The sequence below is a fragment of the Daphnia carinata genome, chromosome 3 (genome assembly GCF_022539665.2).
Source record: "Daphnia carinata strain CSIRO-1 chromosome 3, CSIRO_AGI_Dcar_HiC_V3, whole genome shotgun sequence".
Classification (NCBI taxonomy): Eukaryota; Metazoa; Arthropoda; class Branchiopoda; order Diplostraca; family Daphniidae; genus Daphnia; species Daphnia carinata.
In genome coordinates this window covers 6902369-6923604 of record NC_081333.1, presented here as the reverse complement: position 1 = coordinate 6923604, position 21236 = coordinate 6902369, and the positions used below count along the sequence as shown (strand labels likewise).

The 21236-nt window shown below is 37.9% G+C and overlaps 1 protein-coding gene across 1 annotated transcript; it reads right to left on the bottom strand.

The window, feature by feature from the left end:
• Positions 1 to 102: 102 nt before the first annotated feature.
• On the bottom strand, positions 103 to 19305 carry LOC130685368 (protein big brother-like). The gene is made up of 7 exons (XM_057508667.2): positions 18907 to 19305; positions 17536 to 17899; positions 15382 to 15468; positions 13272 to 13379; positions 3816 to 3932; positions 1596 to 1742; positions 103 to 1439 (listed from the first exon to the last, which is right to left on the bottom strand). Exons 2-7 carry the CDS (start codon positions 17728 to 17730, stop codon positions 1395 to 1397), a joined length of 699 nt encoding a protein of 232 aa, XP_057364650.1. The 5' UTR covers positions 17731 to 17899; positions 18907 to 19305; the 3' UTR covers positions 103 to 1394.
• Positions 19306 to 21236: the final 1931 nt, after the last annotated feature.

The following is a 21236-nucleotide window of genomic DNA, read 5'->3' as shown; positions in this document are numbered from 1 at the left end:
TTAGTTTAGGATAGATTTTAAAAGATCGTTTAATTTTAGACATAGGGATTTGCGAAACTAAAATGAATTAACGAAACGTGAATAAAAAATGAACGTCATGTGTATATGATATACGGTATATTTGGATGTGGACGCCACACAGATACATACACACACACACACACACGTACACTGTACAACAAGACGCGAACAAAAGAAACAAACAGCGAAATCAGTTCACACGCACGACAACAGGATTGCTATTGCAAAAATAACCGAATGATTGGACACGACCCAACCACCCAATCGTGCGTGCATTTTCATTATGCAAAAAAATTATGACGGGTGTCTCGAACTTTTCTGTTGGGAACATTTCAGTACGTCGTGAAGAAACCCCTTCTCCTCCCACAATAAAAAAAAAAAACAAATTAGAAGTTAACTAACAGAAATAGATGAAAGGACACAAAGAACAATTATTTGTGGGTGTGTGTGTGTGTGTAAATAATAACGTTGAGGTGGTCTAAATGGGAGGGGATGAAATGATGGAGGAGGAGTTTTGTTTCGTGATTTTCACCTTTGATTATGTTCTACACTCCGGATGAAATAAAAAGGATGAGAGGAACTTTAACGCCTGTGTTTTGTTGATTTTTTGTTTTTACACAAAAAGCCGAATTCAAAAAAAAAAATAAAAAAATAAAAAAAATCCAATTCATTTATAGTTTACAAATAATTTTAGCCAATTTTCTGTTTCGATTTCGATCAAATTCACACGAATCATTTCAAAGCCTATTTCTTTTCTTTTTTTTTTTCGAAAAATCAAAACAGTTTATGTATAAAAAATTATGTTTTTCAACTGTATTCTAAAAACCTCGTTCGAAATTGTCATTCTATTTCAAAAATTTAAATAGGGAAAAAAAATTTAAAACTAATTTCCGATCTCAATTGAGAATCAAACGAAAACACGCTCTACACGCGATCTCTTTTTTCTTTTTGTTTGGACAAAAGGAAAATTCCAGAAAAAAAAAAAAAGAACACGGAAAAAAAAAAAAAATATTCAGACTGGAGAAAAATAGAGAGAAACCCACACGCAAAATATCATCGCGGCGTGTGAAACATTATTCAAGTGTGACCTGACTAGCGGTCCGAATCGCTTGCGTATATATGATATATCATTATCATGCAATGAAACACAAAAGAAACGAAAAAAAAAAAAACATTTCGTTTCTCAATCGTAGCGAATAAAAAACAAGCCGAATTATTTCAACCTGTTATAGACACTGAAACGTAACTGTTGATTGGTTGAGACAATTGATGTGGAAAGACGAAATAATTTTGAACAAAAAAAAAAAAATGGGGACGCAAACAGAATCGGCGGATGTTCTGGTTTGTGAAATACTCCGATGGTGTTAATGTACTCAGTGAGGGGCGTGGCCGGCGGACAGATCCATCTTCTTGCGCGCCTAGAAAAGATGGAAACGTCGTGTTTAGTACATTACATATCATAACCCAGTCATTTAAAAATCATCAGGTTTAAATTTTTTATTTTTATTTTTAATGATTTGCCCCTGAAACAGGAAAATGCCTAAAGGACAAAAATTAAAAGAAATAAAACTTACATCAACAAGGTCGGGATTGTGTTCGGATTGCGATTGGCGTTCGACGGCGGCTGCTACGTGGTGGCTGCGATATCGTTGGTCCTCCTCGAATTCGCGCAGGCGCTGATTGAAACGTTCCACTTGCTCCCGTCGGTAAACATCTTCAATCTAACATTTTTTAAAAGAACATAAAAAAACAAAAACAATTTTCAATATCCCGTTAAATGATATTTAATAGTACAGACATAACTAACGATCAAATGAATATTTCAAGTCCGTTCTGTCCCGAAATCAGTTGTTTTTTATATTAAATTATACACGCCATTATTAAAAGCTTTGTTGTCCGAATGACTTGATCATCCATGAAAAAAATAAAAAAATAAAAGGCTATCATCATCGCTGTTATTATTGCCACCCGGTAATTTAGCGTTAAATGTTCAGAGGCACCGATTAGTCGGACATACGATGACGAATTGATTGCAAAGACGAGCCACACACACACACACACACGCAGAAGAGGTGCACATCATTTTTTGTTTTTTTGTTCTCTTTCAAAAATTGAAACGATAAACAATTCTGAAAGCTAAACAGAAAAACAAAAAAAAATGAAGTAGCACACAAAGTTTGAAACGCGCGTGAAAACCGTCGTTTCTCAATTGCGTCGCCGCCACTTGATCGTCATTTGGCGTGTTTCGGTTGTGAGGGCCTCAACACACACAAGTCAGCCGCTGTGGTGAAGGTATCAACATTTTTTTTTTTTTATTTTTTTTTTTTTTTACCTCCCCTCTCATCTTTTTTGATGATTTATTTCCTTTTTTAGGAAATGGATAGGGACAGCTAGAGGTGCACGGATGATTATTTCGGTCACACACAAACGTGCCAAGCGGTTACGGGCGCTGTTTAGGTCGGCGCCGCTGCGTCGGGCCACAACATTCACAGCCAATTTCCCCTTCGTTTTCACCTTTTTTTTTTTTTTTTTTTCTTTCTTCTTTTCGACACTTATGCCCCTCAACTCATTTGCCTATGTGCTGTAATCAGCCGTATATTCCGGTAGCCCCCCCTCTCTCTGCTAAACACACAGTCATTTGTCTAAGGTCCGTTTTTCCCTTTAAACTACGAAGCTCGCCTTTTGTTTTTCTTTTGTTTTCTTGTTTCAAAATGGATCAAAATTAGAGAAAACGTGTTCTTCTATATTTTTTTTTTTTTCTTTAAGCGTTTGGTGTCGAATATCGAAACAAACAAAAAAAGAGCTCGTTTCCCTTTTCCTCGTAAGTCATCGCTCATCGAAAAGTCGGCCATTTTGTGTCCTTTCTCCTTTCGCCTCTTCGCCCAGCTAACGTTTTTTTTTTCTTTCTTTCTTTATTTCGAGGCTGTGCTTACGTTTACGGTTAAAAATAAAGGCAAACGAAATGTCGAAACCGACGCGGTCTGTAACCACAAAAAGAGAGAGAGAGAGAGAGAGAGAGAGGAAAAGAAAAAAGAAAAATGGAGCTCACAAACACACACACGCAGCTCTCTATCATTAGAGGCTATTCAATCACCTAGCGTGCATATTGAATATTATACAGTGGGGCTTTCTGAACTCGCTCCTGGAAAAAAAAAAAAAAATACGAAAACAAAAACAAACTGGAAAACGCTGCGCATCCAGTAGCTAGAAAAACACAGTGAGCTAATGCGGTTATTTAACTTCTTTCTATTGTCATCACCTTTTCTTATTATTATTATTTTTTTTTTTTTTTTTATTTTTTTTTACTCAATTTGACGTCGTGCTCTCGTGTGTACCTCTAAAAGAAGTGCCAATTTCTACGTGTGTGTGTGTGTGTGCGTCTGTGTGTGTCTGTGGCGACGGGGGTTTGTGGGTTGCCCCAACGGCGGCCGCCAATCGGCCACGAAAACGAAAGCCACACCAGTTCGTGAAAAACAATTGACTGTTGCCACCAGTTGCTTATTAAGTTCCATCACAACTGAATCGACTCCAAAAACCGCTGACTTGCGTGACGTATGCAAACCGCCATTATTATTATTTGGGAGGGAGGGGGAGATAACAACACGGTTCAGCATCTTAGAAAGTTCTCTTCTTTTTTTTTCGAGATGATTCGATGACATGGTAATGATAACCTCAAGACCGGAAATCGTTCAATTACACGTCAAAAGCGGAGGTTGATGTTGGGCTTTTTCAAGGTAAATAGGGGTGGGGGGGTGGGCGAGGGTTAAATGACTGATGAATTTGAAATGACTTACCCGAGCTGCTTCTTCGTCGAATTCGACACAACCGACACCGTCGAGACGATCCAGGTCGATCCAGCCTCGCCATTTAGCGCAAACGCCGTTCAAAATGAAACGCGACTTGATGTGAACCTAATACAAAAAAATTTGAATGTCATTATGTCATGTACGCGCAAACTTGAAATTTAAATAGCAATTCATTTTGTTTAGGGAAAAAAAAAAAAAAAAAAAAAAGTGCCAAGTTCAAGGATCTTTTTTGGTTTTTTTTAGTCGTGTTTTTAATTCATTTGAAAAGAAACTCCCCCTTAAGAATCTCTAGAAAAAGGCTGGAAAAGGAAATGAAAATAAGAAATGAGGAGGACAAAAAAAAAAAAAAAAAAAAAAAAATAAAGACGGAGGAAATGTGATTCTATCAGCGGTCATTTATAAATATCAATATACTGTGCTCCGCATTTTCTTCTTTCCATTGAAAAAAAAAAAAAAAAAAAAGAAAATGAGGAGACGTAAACATAGGGGAAGCCATCTCCACTGGAGGAGTTTATAAAAAGAGAGGACAGATATAGTCAACGCCATTGTTTTTTGTTTCTTTTCTTTTTTTTTTTGTCTTATTCGTCCTGCTCCTCCTGTGTTAGAGAGGGAAAAAAAAAAGATTCTACACTAGTCGATCTACTAAACCTGCGGCGCGTCTCTTCTTCTTTATTGATAAAAATGACCTGTCGACAAGACAGTTGACGCGGACAAATTATCAGCAGCGGCCATGTCCTTATGCCAGAGCAAAACAGAGATCTACCCGCCTCCCCCCTCTCCCTCCGACTTGCTTCATTTCCTTTCTTTTCACATTTACCTGCATTTTCTTTTTTTTTTTTTCTGTTTTTCTGTTTCTTTTTTTTTTTTTTTTTTACTTTTAAAAAAAGAAAATCTGAAAACTTTGTTTTTGTTTTTTTCCTACACCCGTTTGGGGGCTGCTCTTCGACTTTGACAAAAAACAAGCCACCAATAACGAATAGCAAAGAGTGGCGTATATTAACTGGAAATAGCCGTCCAGTCAAACATATCCTCACAATGGTTCCAGGGTAGTTTATAGGTCCCTCTCTCTCTCTCTCTCTCTTTGTCCGTGCTTCATTTTCAAAAAAAAAAAAAAAAAAAAAAAAAAAGACGTGCGCGGGATCAAATTTCATAAAATGGCAACGACTCATTCGGCTGTTCGAAGGCTAATCGAAAATGATTTGAAACATCAATTGCATTTGCTTTTTTTTTCTCGTGTGTGTTTCTTGAAGAAAAAGAAAATTTAACGTAAATGTTTTAACCATCTTTTGTAATTAGAACGAAATTTCCGTTTTATTTTTTTAAGGAAAAAAATAATAATTTCGGCCATGTTATGTGTTTTGAAAATGAACTGTTTTGTCGGGAGCCAGTAGACCACGGAAAACAAAAATAAACATCTGCTGAGTTTCGTTTCGACTACCTGGAACATGCAGGTGATTGTTATTTTTTTTACAAGAGGAAAATGGTACCCCCTCCTATTTTTTTTTTTTTTTTTTTCAATCATGTTTTTATTTTGGCTAGAGGGGGAGGGGGAGAAGATACTATACGTAACAGAGCTGATGTACACACGTCACACATCGGTCATTTCTAATAAACATTCACGCAAGGTTAAACCATGGCGCGCGTGCGACTACCTGCCTTCGCCTAAGGCCAAATCGTAACAGCAAAATGAAACAGAAATTTAAATATTTTTCGTCCTTTTCCATTTGTTCTCTTTTTTTTTTTTTTTTTCTCATCCCTCCCCCCTTACTGGACTGTCATGCTTGTCTGTAACGCACCAATTTGAATAAAAAGCATTTTCGTTTTCCTAACCATTCCCCCTCACGCCCCCCCCCCCTCTTCGTAAAAAGAAAAACGAAAATCATTTTTACATCAATTGGTCCTTTTTCGTAGCACAAAACACCCCGTGCAACATAAATATTCAAATGTTGTGCTAAAACAGAAAAAAAAAGCGTGTCACGCATGCCGCATGTTGTACTATTTATGCAAATGACACCACCAAAAACAAAACAATATCGGTTTTTTTTATAAGGCCCTTTAAAGTCTTGTTGTTTAATCTTTGTAAAAAAATATGATTACGATCGCAAGAGAGCTCACTTCCTTGATAATGTCCTCCGCCTCAGCGATACAAAACGTGTTACAAATAAAAACAATTGCGAATCAAATCAGACAGGTTTTTTTGTTTCCTGTTTTATGTTGTTTTGTTTTTTTGTCGGCCGATATTCATCAGAAACATCTGGACGTTCTTTCACAAAAGAAGATAGACCAAAACAAGTCTGCACACACTCCAGTAGCTGAAAATAAGCCCCGCCCTCTCACACGCACATTAGAATATAAACGAGGGATTCATTAATGTCCCAAGAAGCCAGGACACAATCTTTTCTTTTTCTTTCTTTGGAAAAAAAAAAAAAAAAGGGATAAACTAAAACCAGTTTTTTCATAGGCCATTCGATTCGAAGAAAATTAATGTTTTTAAATAGAAATGAGATGCAAGAAAAAAAAACAAAAAAAAAAAAAAAAAAAAAACAAGATAAGTGGAAGAATACAGTACTTTGCATAAAAGCAGGCATCACGTTGAAATGCGTGTCCGTCAGGTTGCAATAACAACCGCAACAAACAAAACAGGAAAGTTTGAAGGTAAAAATCAAAAACGACTAGAGCCCGGCGGTGACCGGTGAACAGCATTTCTTTCTCTTTCTCTTTTTCAAAGTTAGAAGAAAGAACAAAAAAAAAAAAAAAAAAAAAAAAAATGTGTTCTCTTTCTGACAAAGAAAAGAAGATCCAATTACATAAACAAGACACGTCTCCTTACACACACACACGTCAGTCTTTTCCCTTCTATTTTCTACAGCATATTAAACCCCCCTTAGATTAAAAAAAAAAATAAAACGAAATCTATTTGATTTACTTTTATTTCTTTCTTGAAACAAATATTTGATTGTGTTTTGAGCTTGTCCCATTTCGCTGTGGCCCGGAATGCGTTCGAACGCATTCAACTTCTTCCTGTCGGTTGGGACAACGTGTACAAGAATGACCATTGTCGGCTCTATTCTTATCTTTTAAATCAATTTTATGTATTCTACATCTATGCTATTAGATGTTCGGAAATCAAAATTTCTATCATTTTTTTTTTTTTTTTTCAATTCTTACGTTAGTATAAAAAGAGAAAGAAAAACAAAACGAGTTGAATGTCGCAATAAACGCAAATGACGTTCGGCTCTAAAGACGGACGTTAGACGCCGTTTGTTGTGCGCGTTGGGAAGACGTAAAAAACGGCTGTCTGTTTACAAATTGACTTGCTCGAATTTTTTGCTGTTGTATATTTTCGTTCGTTTGTGCCGACTCTGCCGACGCTTCCCCTCCCTTTATTGCGTAAAGAGCAACAAACAAATATCTTTAGCTCACGATGATGTGTCTTCTCTTTGTTACGTTCAAACAGCGATCCGCCCCTCCATTTGCCAAGGGCTTCTTTTTTTTATACCATCAGGGTCCATTTGGGAACGACGTCCTTCAACTATTGGATGTGAGTGTAGGGATCATCACTACACTCTGTGTGTGTGTGTGTGTTAATAATAATCGTCGGCTTCTTTGCCATCGTCGTTTTAATGATGACAGCCGTTTATACTGAAGGACTACTGCGTATCACGCGGAAAGGGTAGGACAGGGTGTAGGAGGTTTTAGTCAAAACGGAAACGAAGGGGAGGGGGAGACTGACCGATAGGAAGACGCGCAATCCAATCACGTCGGAGTTGTGTTGGCACATGCGCATCACCCAGCTCGTATCGATCCCACCTACACCTACCCCGGCATGAAAAAAAAAAAAAAAAAATAAACTCCTTTTTTTTTTTTTTTTTTTTTTTTTTTCGTTTCTAACTTCCGCTCGTTTTTGTCTGTCTGTTGTAAATAGCGGCGAATGCGCTTCTTCCGGGCGGATCTGACCTTTACAGCGCGCACCCATAATTACAGGGACTTTCATTTTCTTACAGGGACGATGATGGATGGCAAATAAGACGCTAATGCGACGCATGCCCAAAGGCAAGGAAGGAAGAAGGGGGTGAATTAAAAATAAAAATTTGTAGATTAAAAATAGAACAATAATAAAAAGAAAAATAAAAACAAAAAAAGAGGAAGAAACGAAATGGAGGAACGCACGCTGCGGGGATACGATAATAGACCCCCTGGCCATATCCTCCGGTATCCCGGGGTAATCACAAGCCGAAGAAACAAGACAAAGTCGTTGAAAATGTTTAATACGACGAACGCCTCGCAGACGACAATTTAAAAAATTGAGGATGAGAAAGGAGAAAAAGAGAAGAGGCTTTTAACTATTTCAGTAATTGAAAAGTACGACATCCTCTCGGAAAAGAAAAGAAAAGAAAAAAAAAGAGCGGAAGTTGCTTAAAGCTACGCTGATCAATGTACAATAAATGAAAAACAAAAAAACAAAAAACATTGGATTGCCTTTATGTTTAATCTCTTCTTGATTCGTCAATCGATATATAAACGCGCAGAGTCAATACCGGAAATGACTTCCAATTTTCTCTTTCTCCCCCTCAAAAAAAAAAAATGAGTTAAAACTGATTATTTTTTATTATTATTATTAAAAAAAAAAAAAAAAAAAAAAAAAAAAACCCCAAAGATTGCGAACGTCCCCGACCCACACGCCAGTAAACCAAGATGGCCGCCTAGCCCCAGCGGGCGCGGAGAAGAAGTTTTGACTCCGGAAGTCGGCAATAATCAGACTTGCACATACAGCTCTCTTCATATAGTGTTCCAGCAAAAACTATACACACACACACACACAAAGCTCTGGGTAATAACACCTTTCGTTTTATTTTTCTTTTTTCTTCAAGAACTCGCCTCAAGGGTGGGACGAATAGGGAATTTTCTTTGGGGGGGGGGGGGCGGTGTGTGTGTGTGTGTGTGTGTGTCTCAGGCTATTACACAAGCGCAGACACTGTACACACAGCGGGAGTATCGTCTACACTGTGTTAAAAATAAAAAGACAAGTAAAGCAGTAGCTTATATAAGATTGTATAGGCCCCCTCACCATTAGAGGAACCATCTTTTATTTTTTATTTTTTCTTGATGTTTAAAGGGACTTTTTGAAACCAGGAAGAAGGGAGCAAGGAGAAAAGGGGGGAGGGGGTAGATCTATAGTGAGAAAGAAAAGAATTGAGGGAGGAAGAAAAAGAAAAAGTTAATTGCACTCAATTAAACAGCGATTGTTCCATGGCCGTCGGCGTCTCCTTTCTTTTCCTTTCCCGTTTCTTTCTTTTTCCATTTAAAAAAAAAAAAAAAAAAAAAAGAACGCACGATGGTATACGCATACACACATAGACAGACAACAAGAGCGAGCACAACAAGCTGCTAACTACTAAGTCCTTATAGGTGCCTTCTCTTCTTTTTTTTTTTTTTTTTTTTTTTTTACACACACACACACACACACACACTTCGCTTATGGCTTCTGTTATTTTGTTTCCCTTTGCTGGTCTAGTGAACTCGACAGAGCGCTAGACTTTTCGTAATGCTGGCCGAGTAATGTTAACTTTCCTCGGAAGTACGGCGCCGAAGCTAAAAATATATATATTTACCTGCCTGTATATGTGTGTGTGTGTGTCTGTGTGTGTGTGGATATTAGCTGATAAATGGGGACACACACCACCGTGTGTGTGTGTGTCCTGGCCAGGGAAAAAATATATAATTTTTTTTTTGTTAAAAGCGTAGAAGGCCAAACTAACCGGATGAAAGGAAGGACCTTTTCGTTTCAGGGACAAATAAATGTTTTTTTTTTTTTTTTTTTTAAATCACGTAAGAAAAAAAAAAAAAAAAGAAATTACAAGCCGCACATAGTTCCATGGTCGATTAAATTTAAACTTTATGCTGATGTGTATGTAAAAGAGAAAAACCCTCGCGATTTTTTCAATTGAATTTTGAAAGGGAAGGTTTTTTGCAACTATAAGCGTTGTGCTATTGCGCTACGTTTTGGGGAACTCGTTGAAGTTTTTGTACGGAGAAAGACGTTCGTGAAAAATCAAAACGGATGTGCTCCACGTTATTTCGTTAAACGGTCGTTCAAGTGGCATTTTTTTGGTTGACCAAGAAAAGCGTGGCAACTTGCGGCTATCGCTCTATATTACATATCTATATAGTATATATATACTGTACATATATATATATACATATAAAACGTGTTAGATGTAACAAATGGTTAACCACCGCAAAGAATCACAGGGAGAGAACCCCCACCAGACATAAACCCACAACAAGAAAGAAAAAGAAAAGAAAAACATTTGTAGCGGACTTGCAATTCGGTTGAATGCGCCATTCAAATAGGAGGGATGATATCAAACAAAGATGCAAAGGCTATAATAAATCCATTTCAAAATCTAATAGTATTTCATTCTTAGACATTCCTAACGATCCCTTTTTTTTTTTTTTATATCCTTGCCGATTCGAATTCCGACATTCCACAGATTTTAAAATAGCGATTCAACTCATTCAAAAGCATCTCCTATTTTTTTTTTTTAAATAGAGTTACATTTAGATAGACGGAAGGCTAATCCTGTGTGTCGGCTACTGGTCTTCATTATGCGCTTTTTTTCTTTTAATGCAGAAAACGGAGGGCAAATGTTCAACGATCAATGCAAGGATGATGGCTCGATTACAATACAATTGAGAATAATACAAATGTTTCAGCCCCCCCCCCCCACCACCCGTCCTCCCAAATGAAAGGGAGGGCCAGTTGGCCGCCGTTACATGGGTCTCACCCTTGAACAGGAGTGCGTTAGCAATTGTGAAACATCCAGGAGGGAATCAGTCGAGTGGATAAATACAAGGACCCCATATAATATTTTTCCATTTTGAAGGCCTCTTAATGTGACGTGCTTTCCTAAGTTCTCACTACACCCAAACGCGCGGAGCGAAAGTAGAAATAAAAAAAAAAGAAAGAACGGCTCAAAAGCGCACTGATTGAAACGTCGGCATTTGCTAAATAGATTTCTGTGTTTTGGCGGCACACCCTTTTGTCGGCCTACTCATAAAAAATATAAAAAATGATTAATTGAAGGAGATGATTGTTCTTTTATTTGAAAAATAAAAAAAAATGGGCTACTCGAGTATGTGTGTTTGGCTATTCATTTCGAAACAAAAGGCGAACGCATCGACCCACTGAGGGACGGGGGGGGGCTGTGTGTGGGCGCGTGCCCAGTTTCTGTATCCATTCGAGTTCTTTTTTATTCTCTCCTTTGATGTATTTTAATCCGCATCGACGTTGAAATGGAGCCAAGTAGAAAACATTTCCCAACAGGATGAAAACATTTTGAAGAGACACAAGCGATCCGTCTGGCTTCAATTCACGTATATCATCGTCCCTTTTTCTCTTCTATGGCACCGGAAGGAACAAAAAAGAGCAACACAAAAAAAAAAAAAAATTCTAAGAAAAGCAGAGCGCGGTATCCCTTTTTTTTTTTTTAAATCTATTAACAAAATAAAAAATCGGAATGTTTCGCATTCGACCGTGTGTAAAAAAAAAAAAAAGTAATAATAATTCCCTTAACAGCCTTTATTTTATACTGAAAAACTCTTCCCGCATTATAAAAAAACAGATGCTCGGCCATTTGATATATAGTTTATCATCTCCGGTGGTCCATCCGCTTCTATATACATTTTCTACCAACCCCCTTATTATCATCATTAAACACTGTGTGGGATCGTCAAACAAATTATTTTTATATGCGCACCCTCAACAAAGGAGTGTAAAGCACTCAAAGTGATAACAACTGAGTGTAATCTAATATTCTAATACTAAAATATACTTTTTTTGTAAAATGACCATCTGTGACAGAGCATTTGATTTTTAAAAAAAATATATCTCCCCAAATGGAACAAGATGAGCGCATTTTTATTTCTCTTTGGATCAACGTATGACTCGATCTATGTTTAAAAAACAAACAAAAAAAAAACACAATTTAATATGAACCTTAGAAACAAATAAAAAGAGACTCGTCCGATACGAGGTACGGTTGTATCAGATCCTATTTCTTCCGCTATATTTTCGTCGTGTGTAGGCTAACTAATATAACCAGTTTCTAGCGGGGGCGACCCGTGTATTATTCTCACATTTCACTGTCACCCCCTCCGCCCTTCAACCCTCACTATACATGTCTTCTACGCACTGTATATAACATGTTTTCTTGGACGAGAGAGAGAGAGAGAGCGCCCACCAAGAAGACTTCCTCTTGTTTCTTATACTGGAACAATAAATTTTAAAAATGCAGGCAAGTCTTTTATTCATTTAGAAGTCGAGGGATCGAAAACTGTGTGTTCTTTTAACTAACACGGATAGATGTATAGACATCTATGCCATTTAGGCCTACTATAGAGGGGCACAGACGCGCGCTCCTGGACAACACTATCGACCTGCCAAAATCAGCAAATTTCAGCGTTTTAAACGAGCGCATTTTTTTCCCCCTCCTTTTGAAAGCAATTGATTTGTGGACGTTGTTTGGGGCTCGTTAAAATTGCAATAAAAAAAAAAGAAGGGGGGGCCAATACGTTTGACCAGGAATTTCAACAAGAACCTATAGCTCGAGCTTAAAACTTTCTTTTTTTTTTTTTTCTTTGGAACACAAAAATAATTTTGCGCTTTAAAAAAAAAAATAAAATTCATTTGAGGGGAGGATCGTCTGTGGTGATGGTGGTTGTGTGTGTTGAAAAAATCTCTATTGTGTTTTTTTTTTTGTTTTTTTTTTTGCGTTGGCTGTTATGTTTTACGACCGGACAAGAGAGGAATATATCCAGCATTTAAAAAAAAAGAAAAAGAGGGCACGGTTGTAAACAAGACACATCAGTCCGTCTTTTGTCATATAGACAACCCGGGTCGTGACCCTTTCTGGCGCTTCTTCATCTTCGAAAAAAAAAAAAAAGGGAAATCTTTTTTTCTTTTTACGACTATACCCCTGTGCTATATAAACGGGAATATATATATATATATATATATATACGACGTTTGGACGTGTTCGCCCTTGCTGACGACAGCCGTTTTACTTAAAAAAAAAAACAAAAAAAAAAAAACATATCTGTTTCTTTTGGTTGTGATGTGTGTGCTCGAACTTTGTGATCAAACTAAACGGCGGAGAAGACCCCAAACTCCCAAACAATAAAACAATATAACGCTGCTATATATATGTATAGAGAGACGTGCTTAATACAAAAACTGGCCAGTTAAAGAGTGAAGGGGGCAATCATTTTGAGAGAGAACTGTCGAATTGTTGGGGTTTCTTATTTTTTTTTTTTTTTTTTTTTAAACCCTTCTTTTTTTTTTTCCAGTGAATTCTGATAGTTTTTTTTTTTTTTTTTTTTTAACCGCTTTTTAACGGCAAAGTTGGAAAGCTATTAGTTTGTTATATTGTTTAGTGTCCTTACCTTGCCGGGTTCCTTGTCGAAATCGCAATCGCGGTTGGCGTCGCTGCTGAAACCCCACGTGCCGGGTCCGAAGACTAACTGGAAGTTAGTGCCCGTCGCCACAATAGCCTATAAAAAAAAAAAAAAAAAAAGAAAGACGAATTTTGCTTTAAAAGGATCGAAAATTTATAGTGCTGATTTTTGAAACGCATACAGCATTCAATTTTCAAGTGATGAATGAGCAAAATGAAATCACGAAATGACATGGCTATTATTGTCGTGGCCAATCTATTATCGTTATACACCCACGTCATTCTTATAATCTTTAAAAGAAGGTGGAAGAAGAATGCCCACATTCTTTCACCGAGAGAAGCCATGTCCAGTTTTGTTTGGTACAGTAACGCGTATGTATATCAGCTCGTTATCTACGCAGCTGATATCGGTGAAGAAAAAGAAGAAGGGAAGTCGCAGTGATCCGGGTTCACTTCAGTACACGTATCAATTTCACCTTGACGGCTCAAAAACAAAAAAAAAAAAAAAACAACGGACAGGCTACTCCGTTTGCTTTCACGACGTGTAAAGTGATCGCGGCCGTAGCGACCATCGTAACCGAACCATTTGAATGTTCCGTCCTCCTTGATTCTCTATTTTCGCCATCACTTGTCAGTCTTCCCTGTGTGCCAGCGCAAACATCGTACTGTACTTTTTTTTTTTTTTTCAAAAGAAATAATCCGTTTCTTCGAGTCGTTCGGTCGCCGTTTCTTGTGAATACATGCGGCCATCGCGGCCACCCAAACTTTAAGAAGCCCTTCAAGTACAACACATACCAAAAAAAAAAAAAAAAAAAAAAAAAGCCCCAAGTCCGTTCTTTTTCACATCTTTTCTCAAAAAAAAAAAAAAAAAAAATGTGTGTCTACGTAGAGAGTAAGAAACGTATCTGACAATCACGCAAAGGACGCGCCTTGATTTCAGCTATTTCAATTTTGAGTTTCTCTACGTTCCCTTTTTTGCCATTCGTTTTTCTATCGAATTCGATTCGTATAAAAGAGAGAATCGGTAAGTGAAAAGTGTTCGTATATCTAGGGAAACGGTAGCCGAGCGTGAATGTATGAGTCATTTTAGATTTCCTGAAATATGATTGCAAGTATGTTCTTATTTCCTCATTGGCTAACGATTTCCTAGTAGGCTGTTGGTGACTCGACGCATTTTTCTTTTTCCTCACGTCATCTTTTAAAATAAGAAGAACAGCGAAGGCGATTTATCAATCGGCAGGATGCTGATTAGATTAGATTTTAAGCTGAAAAAAAAACAAAAAAAAAACAATTTGCTTTTTTAGAATGATTGCGGTTAAATCAGTTCGCTTATCGACACTCATTTTCCTCTCCAGAAAATGTTTAGTCGTGTGTGTCACATCGATAACGTCTCTTCCTGTTGAACGCAGCAAAAACAACGACTTTCTTATTGTTTTGTACGTACAAATCGAAACGTTTCGAACTCCGATTAGATCGATGGGTGAAAACTCATCAAAGAACTCGAAAGTGTTTTAATTGGCTCTGCTTCTGTTGAATCGGAATGGATCAAACTCATCATCTGGTTGGTTGAAGAGAAACGTTTGCATCACACAGCGCAAGTCAAGTCATCATATCCAGAAGAAGAAGAAGACAAAAGTGTGTAGAATAACGGGCACTGTGCCCAACTGGCTCCCGAAGTGGATCTTATTGATCCACTTCTTTTTGCTACCGTCATCGCGTCTGTTGATAGTTAGACGCTGACTTGTGATCTCTGTTGGCAGTTTTGCTACCCTCCTCCTATTGGTTAAAGGGGAAATATATGTACATCCACACCCCAGCCGTAAAAGCCATCTGATATCCACTCCCCTTCTTTCTTTCATTCTCTTTCTTATAGCCTTTCCTTGTTATAGCAAGTCCCTCAAGAGTTTGATCTGCGTCGGCACTGGAGTTTCAACGTCCAAGCAGCTCGTTAGCGTCTCATCAGTTTCGTGTCATACGAAACATAATAGAGCGTCCCCCCTCCCCTGCCCTGTGCACTTTGGGCTTGTTGCCTCTTGTACTAACATCCGTCCACGTCTCAACAAATAAACTAAACAAAATAAAAAATTGTATCTACTCACGATTTCAGCGTGTCCCTCCCGACATCCGGCAGCGAACCTCATTTGGCGTTCCTCCATCGGTCGATCTCGAAATCCGACGTACCTCACCTTCATTGTAGGGAAATAAATCAAAAAAAAAACAAAAACATTCGAATCAATCATCACACACAATACATAACACGAAACGTTTCGCAGCGAGGGACGTGCGCGTTGTGACATCAAACAGATGTAAACAGCAGAAAACAAGTGTAAATAGACGTCATTTAGAAACGAACGCGGTCTCTCAATTTTCGTCGACCACTTCATTATATCACGTTTTTTTTTTTTTGTTTTTTTTTTGTTTTGAAGTATTAAATATCTAGTATATACTATATCTTTTTAGAATGTGGCCAACCACCAACCGCCATGACCACAGTTTATTCTTTTGGTTTGAGCCTTCGCGTTTTTTTTTTTAAACACAAACGGTGAAAGTTTTTTATTTAAAAGCCCGCGCTTTTTTTAAATGCAAAATTGGGGGAGGCCCCCAGAAAAGTGGAAGACGAACGAGCAAATAGATCAATTGAGCCATTACACAAAATGTCCAGCAGCCATGCTGGACAAGAGGAAGATGTCTGACAAAAAAAGAAGGTCGTTTAATTCTGCTCATCTTTTTTTTTATTTTATTATCCTCTATTTCTTTATTGTCCGATGTGTGACTATCGTCTGTTGCACACAGATTTTTTTTTGCAAACAGCCTATACAAGATACAGCCCGTAAATAGGCTATTATCAATGAGAGAGAAAACCCGTCCATCCGCCATTTTAAAAAAAAAAAAAAAAAAAAGGAAGGAAGAAAATAGGCCCCCCCCCCAAAAAAAAATGCAAACATTTTGACTGTACGTTGAGCGATAGACATCGTGGGCATCTATTTATGCGAATGTTTTATGTTGGCCATAGTGGTGACATATCCCTTCTGCTTTTAATGCTGGCCTGCCTCTCTTTAAATATAGGGCGAAAACCGCTATTCAAGTGGGGCAAAGGACGTCCCAAGCATTTGAACAAGTCATCGACGGACAATAAGGTCAAGATAAACGACATTGTTATCTCAATGGCGATGAGAAAGAAGAGCTGCAACATATATATATATTTAGGTCGTTTTCTTTTTTTCTTTTTCACACCATTATCATCTGTCTCAATTTTGATTTTTGGGGGGACTCACACATCTCAACTGAACCCCGTTTTTCTTGGCCTCTTGTCCAGCCCAAAAATTCTCAATGCGTGGGCCGTTTGTTATTTGGGGGGGGCGCTTTCCTTCTATTTATTGTCACCTTTTTTTTCTTCAAAATAGATGATTACAAAAAAAAAAAAAAATCCCCGTGGTGTGTAGAGAGTGCTCGTTTCGAAGACGACGTTCTCACACACACACACACACACACAACAGAGACGGAGACTTTTAGCCAGCGGGAGGGCCGTCTATGCGTTTTTCTGGAAGTTCCCTTCTTTTTTTTTTTCCCCCCCCCCGTTGCAGACAATAACACATCGGTGAGAGTTGCCCAGCCGAGCGTGGATCAATAATATATATAATAATGACTTTTTGTGAACGAGAAGAAGACGAAAGAACTTCGTGTTTTAAAAACGGAAAATAGGAGAATGAGAGAGAGAGAGAGAGAAATATATGAGCTTTTTTTTTTTGCTGGATGGCCTTCTGATCGGTGTAGTATTATTACAGCGTCAGGGTGGAATGTGTCTCGAAAAAAAAAAAGAAAATGACTTTTTGCTGGACAGTTGAACAAGAGGGGCCTCCGCGTATTAAATACCTCGCACAGTGAAAACACGGGGGGACGAAAGACGTTTGAAGCGTGAAGCCTATATAGCTTTTGATTATTATCTCGATATGATATGTTTATATGAATATATACGACAAAAAGAAAAAGAGTCTCTCTCTACAATTCTTGGTTTAAAAAAAAAAAAAAAAAAAAGAAAGAGTGTGTGGCTATATCAAACCGCGACAATCATCTACCACAAAGTTCTTTTGTTTTTCCCTTACGAAGCGCTATTCAATTTCGTTCGGGGGTTTTCCTCGTCAATGTTTTTACGACATCAAATTGGATAGGACGCATATAAAAGATTTATTTTTCAAAGCAAAATGAATCTTTCAAAAGAAAAAGAAAGTAATCAAATTTGTTTTTGTTTTTACCTCGGATTCGCGGCTGAGCCGACGGAAGAGTTCATCGGATTCGAACCGGCCTTTCTGGTCGGGAACGACTCGCGGGACTCTGTACATCAAACTGGGCTTAGTTTGTTCGTACAGGCCCATGCCGCCCATTGAATCGTATGGCAACATGCTGGACAGCAGATGCTGGGCCGCCGTTTGGTTCATTCCTTTGTACATTTTTTTTGTTGTTGTTGTTCTTGTTCGAAGAGCAAAACTGACACGAGTCTCACACGAGTTATTCAAATTCAATCACTCGGACAGCACTTTTTCCCGCGTGAAAACAAAATCAAGCGTCATCAGCGGTGAAAAAACAATTCCAAATGTTTCGTCCTCCTTCTTTCTTTACCTAGCAAATAAAAAAAAAACACAAAAATTGAATGACAAGAGAATTTCTGAACCCAAAAAAAAAAAAATAAAATAAAAAAAAAAAATAATAAAATAATCAATAACATATTTCTTTCTCCCGGTCCAACCCCAAAATGGGCCGGTAGTTGACTGGCAAGAAGCCCAGCAGCCCAAAAGAACGACCGGTTTTGTTTTTGTTTTTTCTTCTTCCTTAAATATCTTTGAGGGTTTTTTGTGTTGTTCTTTTAAAGAAGAAGAAACACAAAAAAAAAAAAAAAAAAACCTGAAGAGATTGTTCTTTTTGATTGGGGTGTTGATTAAGCTGCTGTCAAGCGTTTGCGCGCACGAGTTCTATGAGAGTCTCCAGTCAGATTATTTTTTTTTATTTTTTTTTTTTTTTTTTCAAATTAAAAAAAAAAACAAAAAAACATTTGAAAAGAGCAAACTTCTTATCGATATCCCCCTGTGTAAACAATCTTGGAAGATTAGGACAGCAGCTTGAATTTACAAAGAAAAATTTTACAGGTAAACTGGACATGAATAATCACCTCATTAAACTATGGCCCCCACAATTGTTATTCGTTTTTTTTTCCAAGTGTGTGCAAAAGCGCAGAGCTGTAATCACATTGTGTACATATACATACGGTTACATAAATCGAAACACTCTTGTTTTTCCTGTTTTGCCCCCGATAACTCGAACAAGAAAAACTTGATTTTTACCCGAATTACGCTTTCACCCTTAGAAGGGCTGGCCTATACGGTGTCACTGCCCACCCACAAAGTTGTGTGTACGCCTTTCGATTTTAACCCACCACTTGTCGTTTTATTGACCACTCGTTAAAACACACTGGCAATCACCGCCAAATGCTATTTATAAAAAAAAAAAAAAAAAAAAAAACTATTTTCTATTAACAGATCTAATAGCTATAGCCAATGTGGTTAAAAACAACACACACACACACACACATGTATCAAGGTAAAAGAAACACGGTAACGTGCCATACGTACTGGGTATGTATATGTCCGACGCGCACAGGTGTTCCAGACGTTTTACCACTTATTTCTTTTTTCTCCCCCTACGTAATGATGCTGTGTTTTTTGTTGTTGTTGTTGTTGTTGTTGTTCGTGCCACAAACACTTGAGTAAATAAAAACGGATGATATTTTTTCAAAAATAAGGGAAGCCGCGGCACTAACAAAAAAAAAAAAAAAAAACACTTATGAAGTAAAACACGATTCGAAAAACGACACTGGAACAAAAATCCAAATCAAACACACACACACACACACACACGCACGAAAAAAAAAAAATACCGATGAATGTTGTTGTTGTTGTTGTACGGGAGTGTATGTAGTATATGTATGGCCCACTGTTTGCGTGTATGTCCTTCTGCTTCGAGACCGGAGCAACGACTGAAGAACTACTGCGCTCCGTCTGTAGGTAAAAACTCTTTTTCTTGCAAGTTTCTTTCGAAAGGTTTGTTCCCTCCACCACGTCGTCTATATAGGTAGCCTTGTGTGTATATATTTCTTTTTCTCAACTATATAGGAAGAAGGAATACAAAAAAAAAAAAAAAAAAAAAACGAAACGAAACGAAACGAGAGAAGAAAAGAGAGAATGTGTGGATGTCTAATCCGCCGTCGGCAACGCTCACAGCTCGACTGTTTTCCTCCCCAAACTTAGATCCGCCATTATTTGGGTGTCTACATATACATGTATATATATATATATATATATATACCGGGCTATATAGCCATTCGGACTTCCCAAAAAAAAAAAAAAAAAAGGACCGGAATATATAGCAGCTATTGTGTGTGTGTGTTTATGGCTATACAAGCCTTTAGCGTAGTAGTAGCAGCGATGGTTGAAGTAAAAAAAAAAAAAAACATAGTTCCAGTTGCTGCAGAGCTGCTAACATGGGGGGGGGGGACAAAGAAGGTGATTGGTCGATGGGCTGGCAGAAGGAGAAACAACCGGGCCGGGACAAAAAAAAAACAAACTAAAAAGACTACACGCTTGCAGTGTATCTGACTGCGCCCACTTTTCTTCTCTTTTGCTCCGCAAGTCCGTCCCTCCGTCCCAGTCGATGGGTGTGGCCATCTTCACTGGTGGGTGGGTTCTAAGAAAAAGAGGCATACACTTCGTTCTCTCCCCCCTATGTCCTACATATATATATATATATATACATGTCTAGTATGATGTGCGTGCGTGTTAGACGCTGCGGGAACGAACGCTTGCTGCTGGCCAGCTTTGGGTTGATGCACACACACGTTAGTGTGCCTCATGGCCAGCCTTCTTTTGGGTACTGTGCCTTGCCCTTTTTTTTCCCTTTTCTTGCTGATGGATGATCTCGTGTCAAGACCAGTAGCCATGACGGAAAAGGGGAGGACTTCGACTATATTACATGCCCCTGCCTTTATAGATGTCAAACAACCCAAAGAAAAGCGGACGACTAACGCAAACACAAATTCACGACTATATAAAATGCCCGTCTTGTAACGGTACGTCTTTTGCTGCGTATAGCCTTAAAAAAAAAAAAAAAAAAAAAAAACGAAAACATTTAAAGTTTTTTTTTTTCCTTTTCTTTTTGTGACCGGAAATACGTAAGATGAAGGTTTTGTAAAACTGAATTCTTATGTTTCTTCACGTAAAGATCATTTTTTTTTTTTTGTTTTTAACTGAAAGAAACAAGTGTACAATACCATTAAAGAAAAAGGGCTCGTTACACTGAACTGCAGGCACTAACAGTCCCCTTCTTTTCGTTTTTTTTTTTTTTTTTTTTTTTAATAAGCATTAAAAACAAAAAGGGCTGGCCAGGGCCGTCTAGTGTTTCTTACACTGTGACGGAAGCCCAGCAAAAAGATATAAGGAAAGAAAAATGGAACATTTTCTTTATTTTTTTTTCGAAGAAAGTGCTTGTCTATTATACACACACAATGGGTTGTTTTCAGCTATATAACGAACATAATGAACGTTGATGTTTTGTGTGTGTCGTTGGCGTTTTGTAATGATCCCTCCACCTCCCCCCCCCCCTTTTTCCGAGAAAAAAAAAAACAAACAAAACAAATGGGAAACGCGTAGTAGCAGACTATACATGTGTAGCTCCTGAATTGAGCAGCTGTTTTTTTTTGGCGTTGGGTTGATCGAAGAAACGAAAACGAGACCATCACAAACTTTTGGAACGATTAGCACTTGGCCGCTAGAAAACTGTCGCTAAATTGCTGTGTGCGTGTGTTGTAAAAAAAAAAAAAAAAAAAAAAAAGAAACAATTGACAACAAAGGCCACCCACGCATTGTTTTTTTTTTTTTTTTTTTTTTTTTAACTATGTCTATAGAGG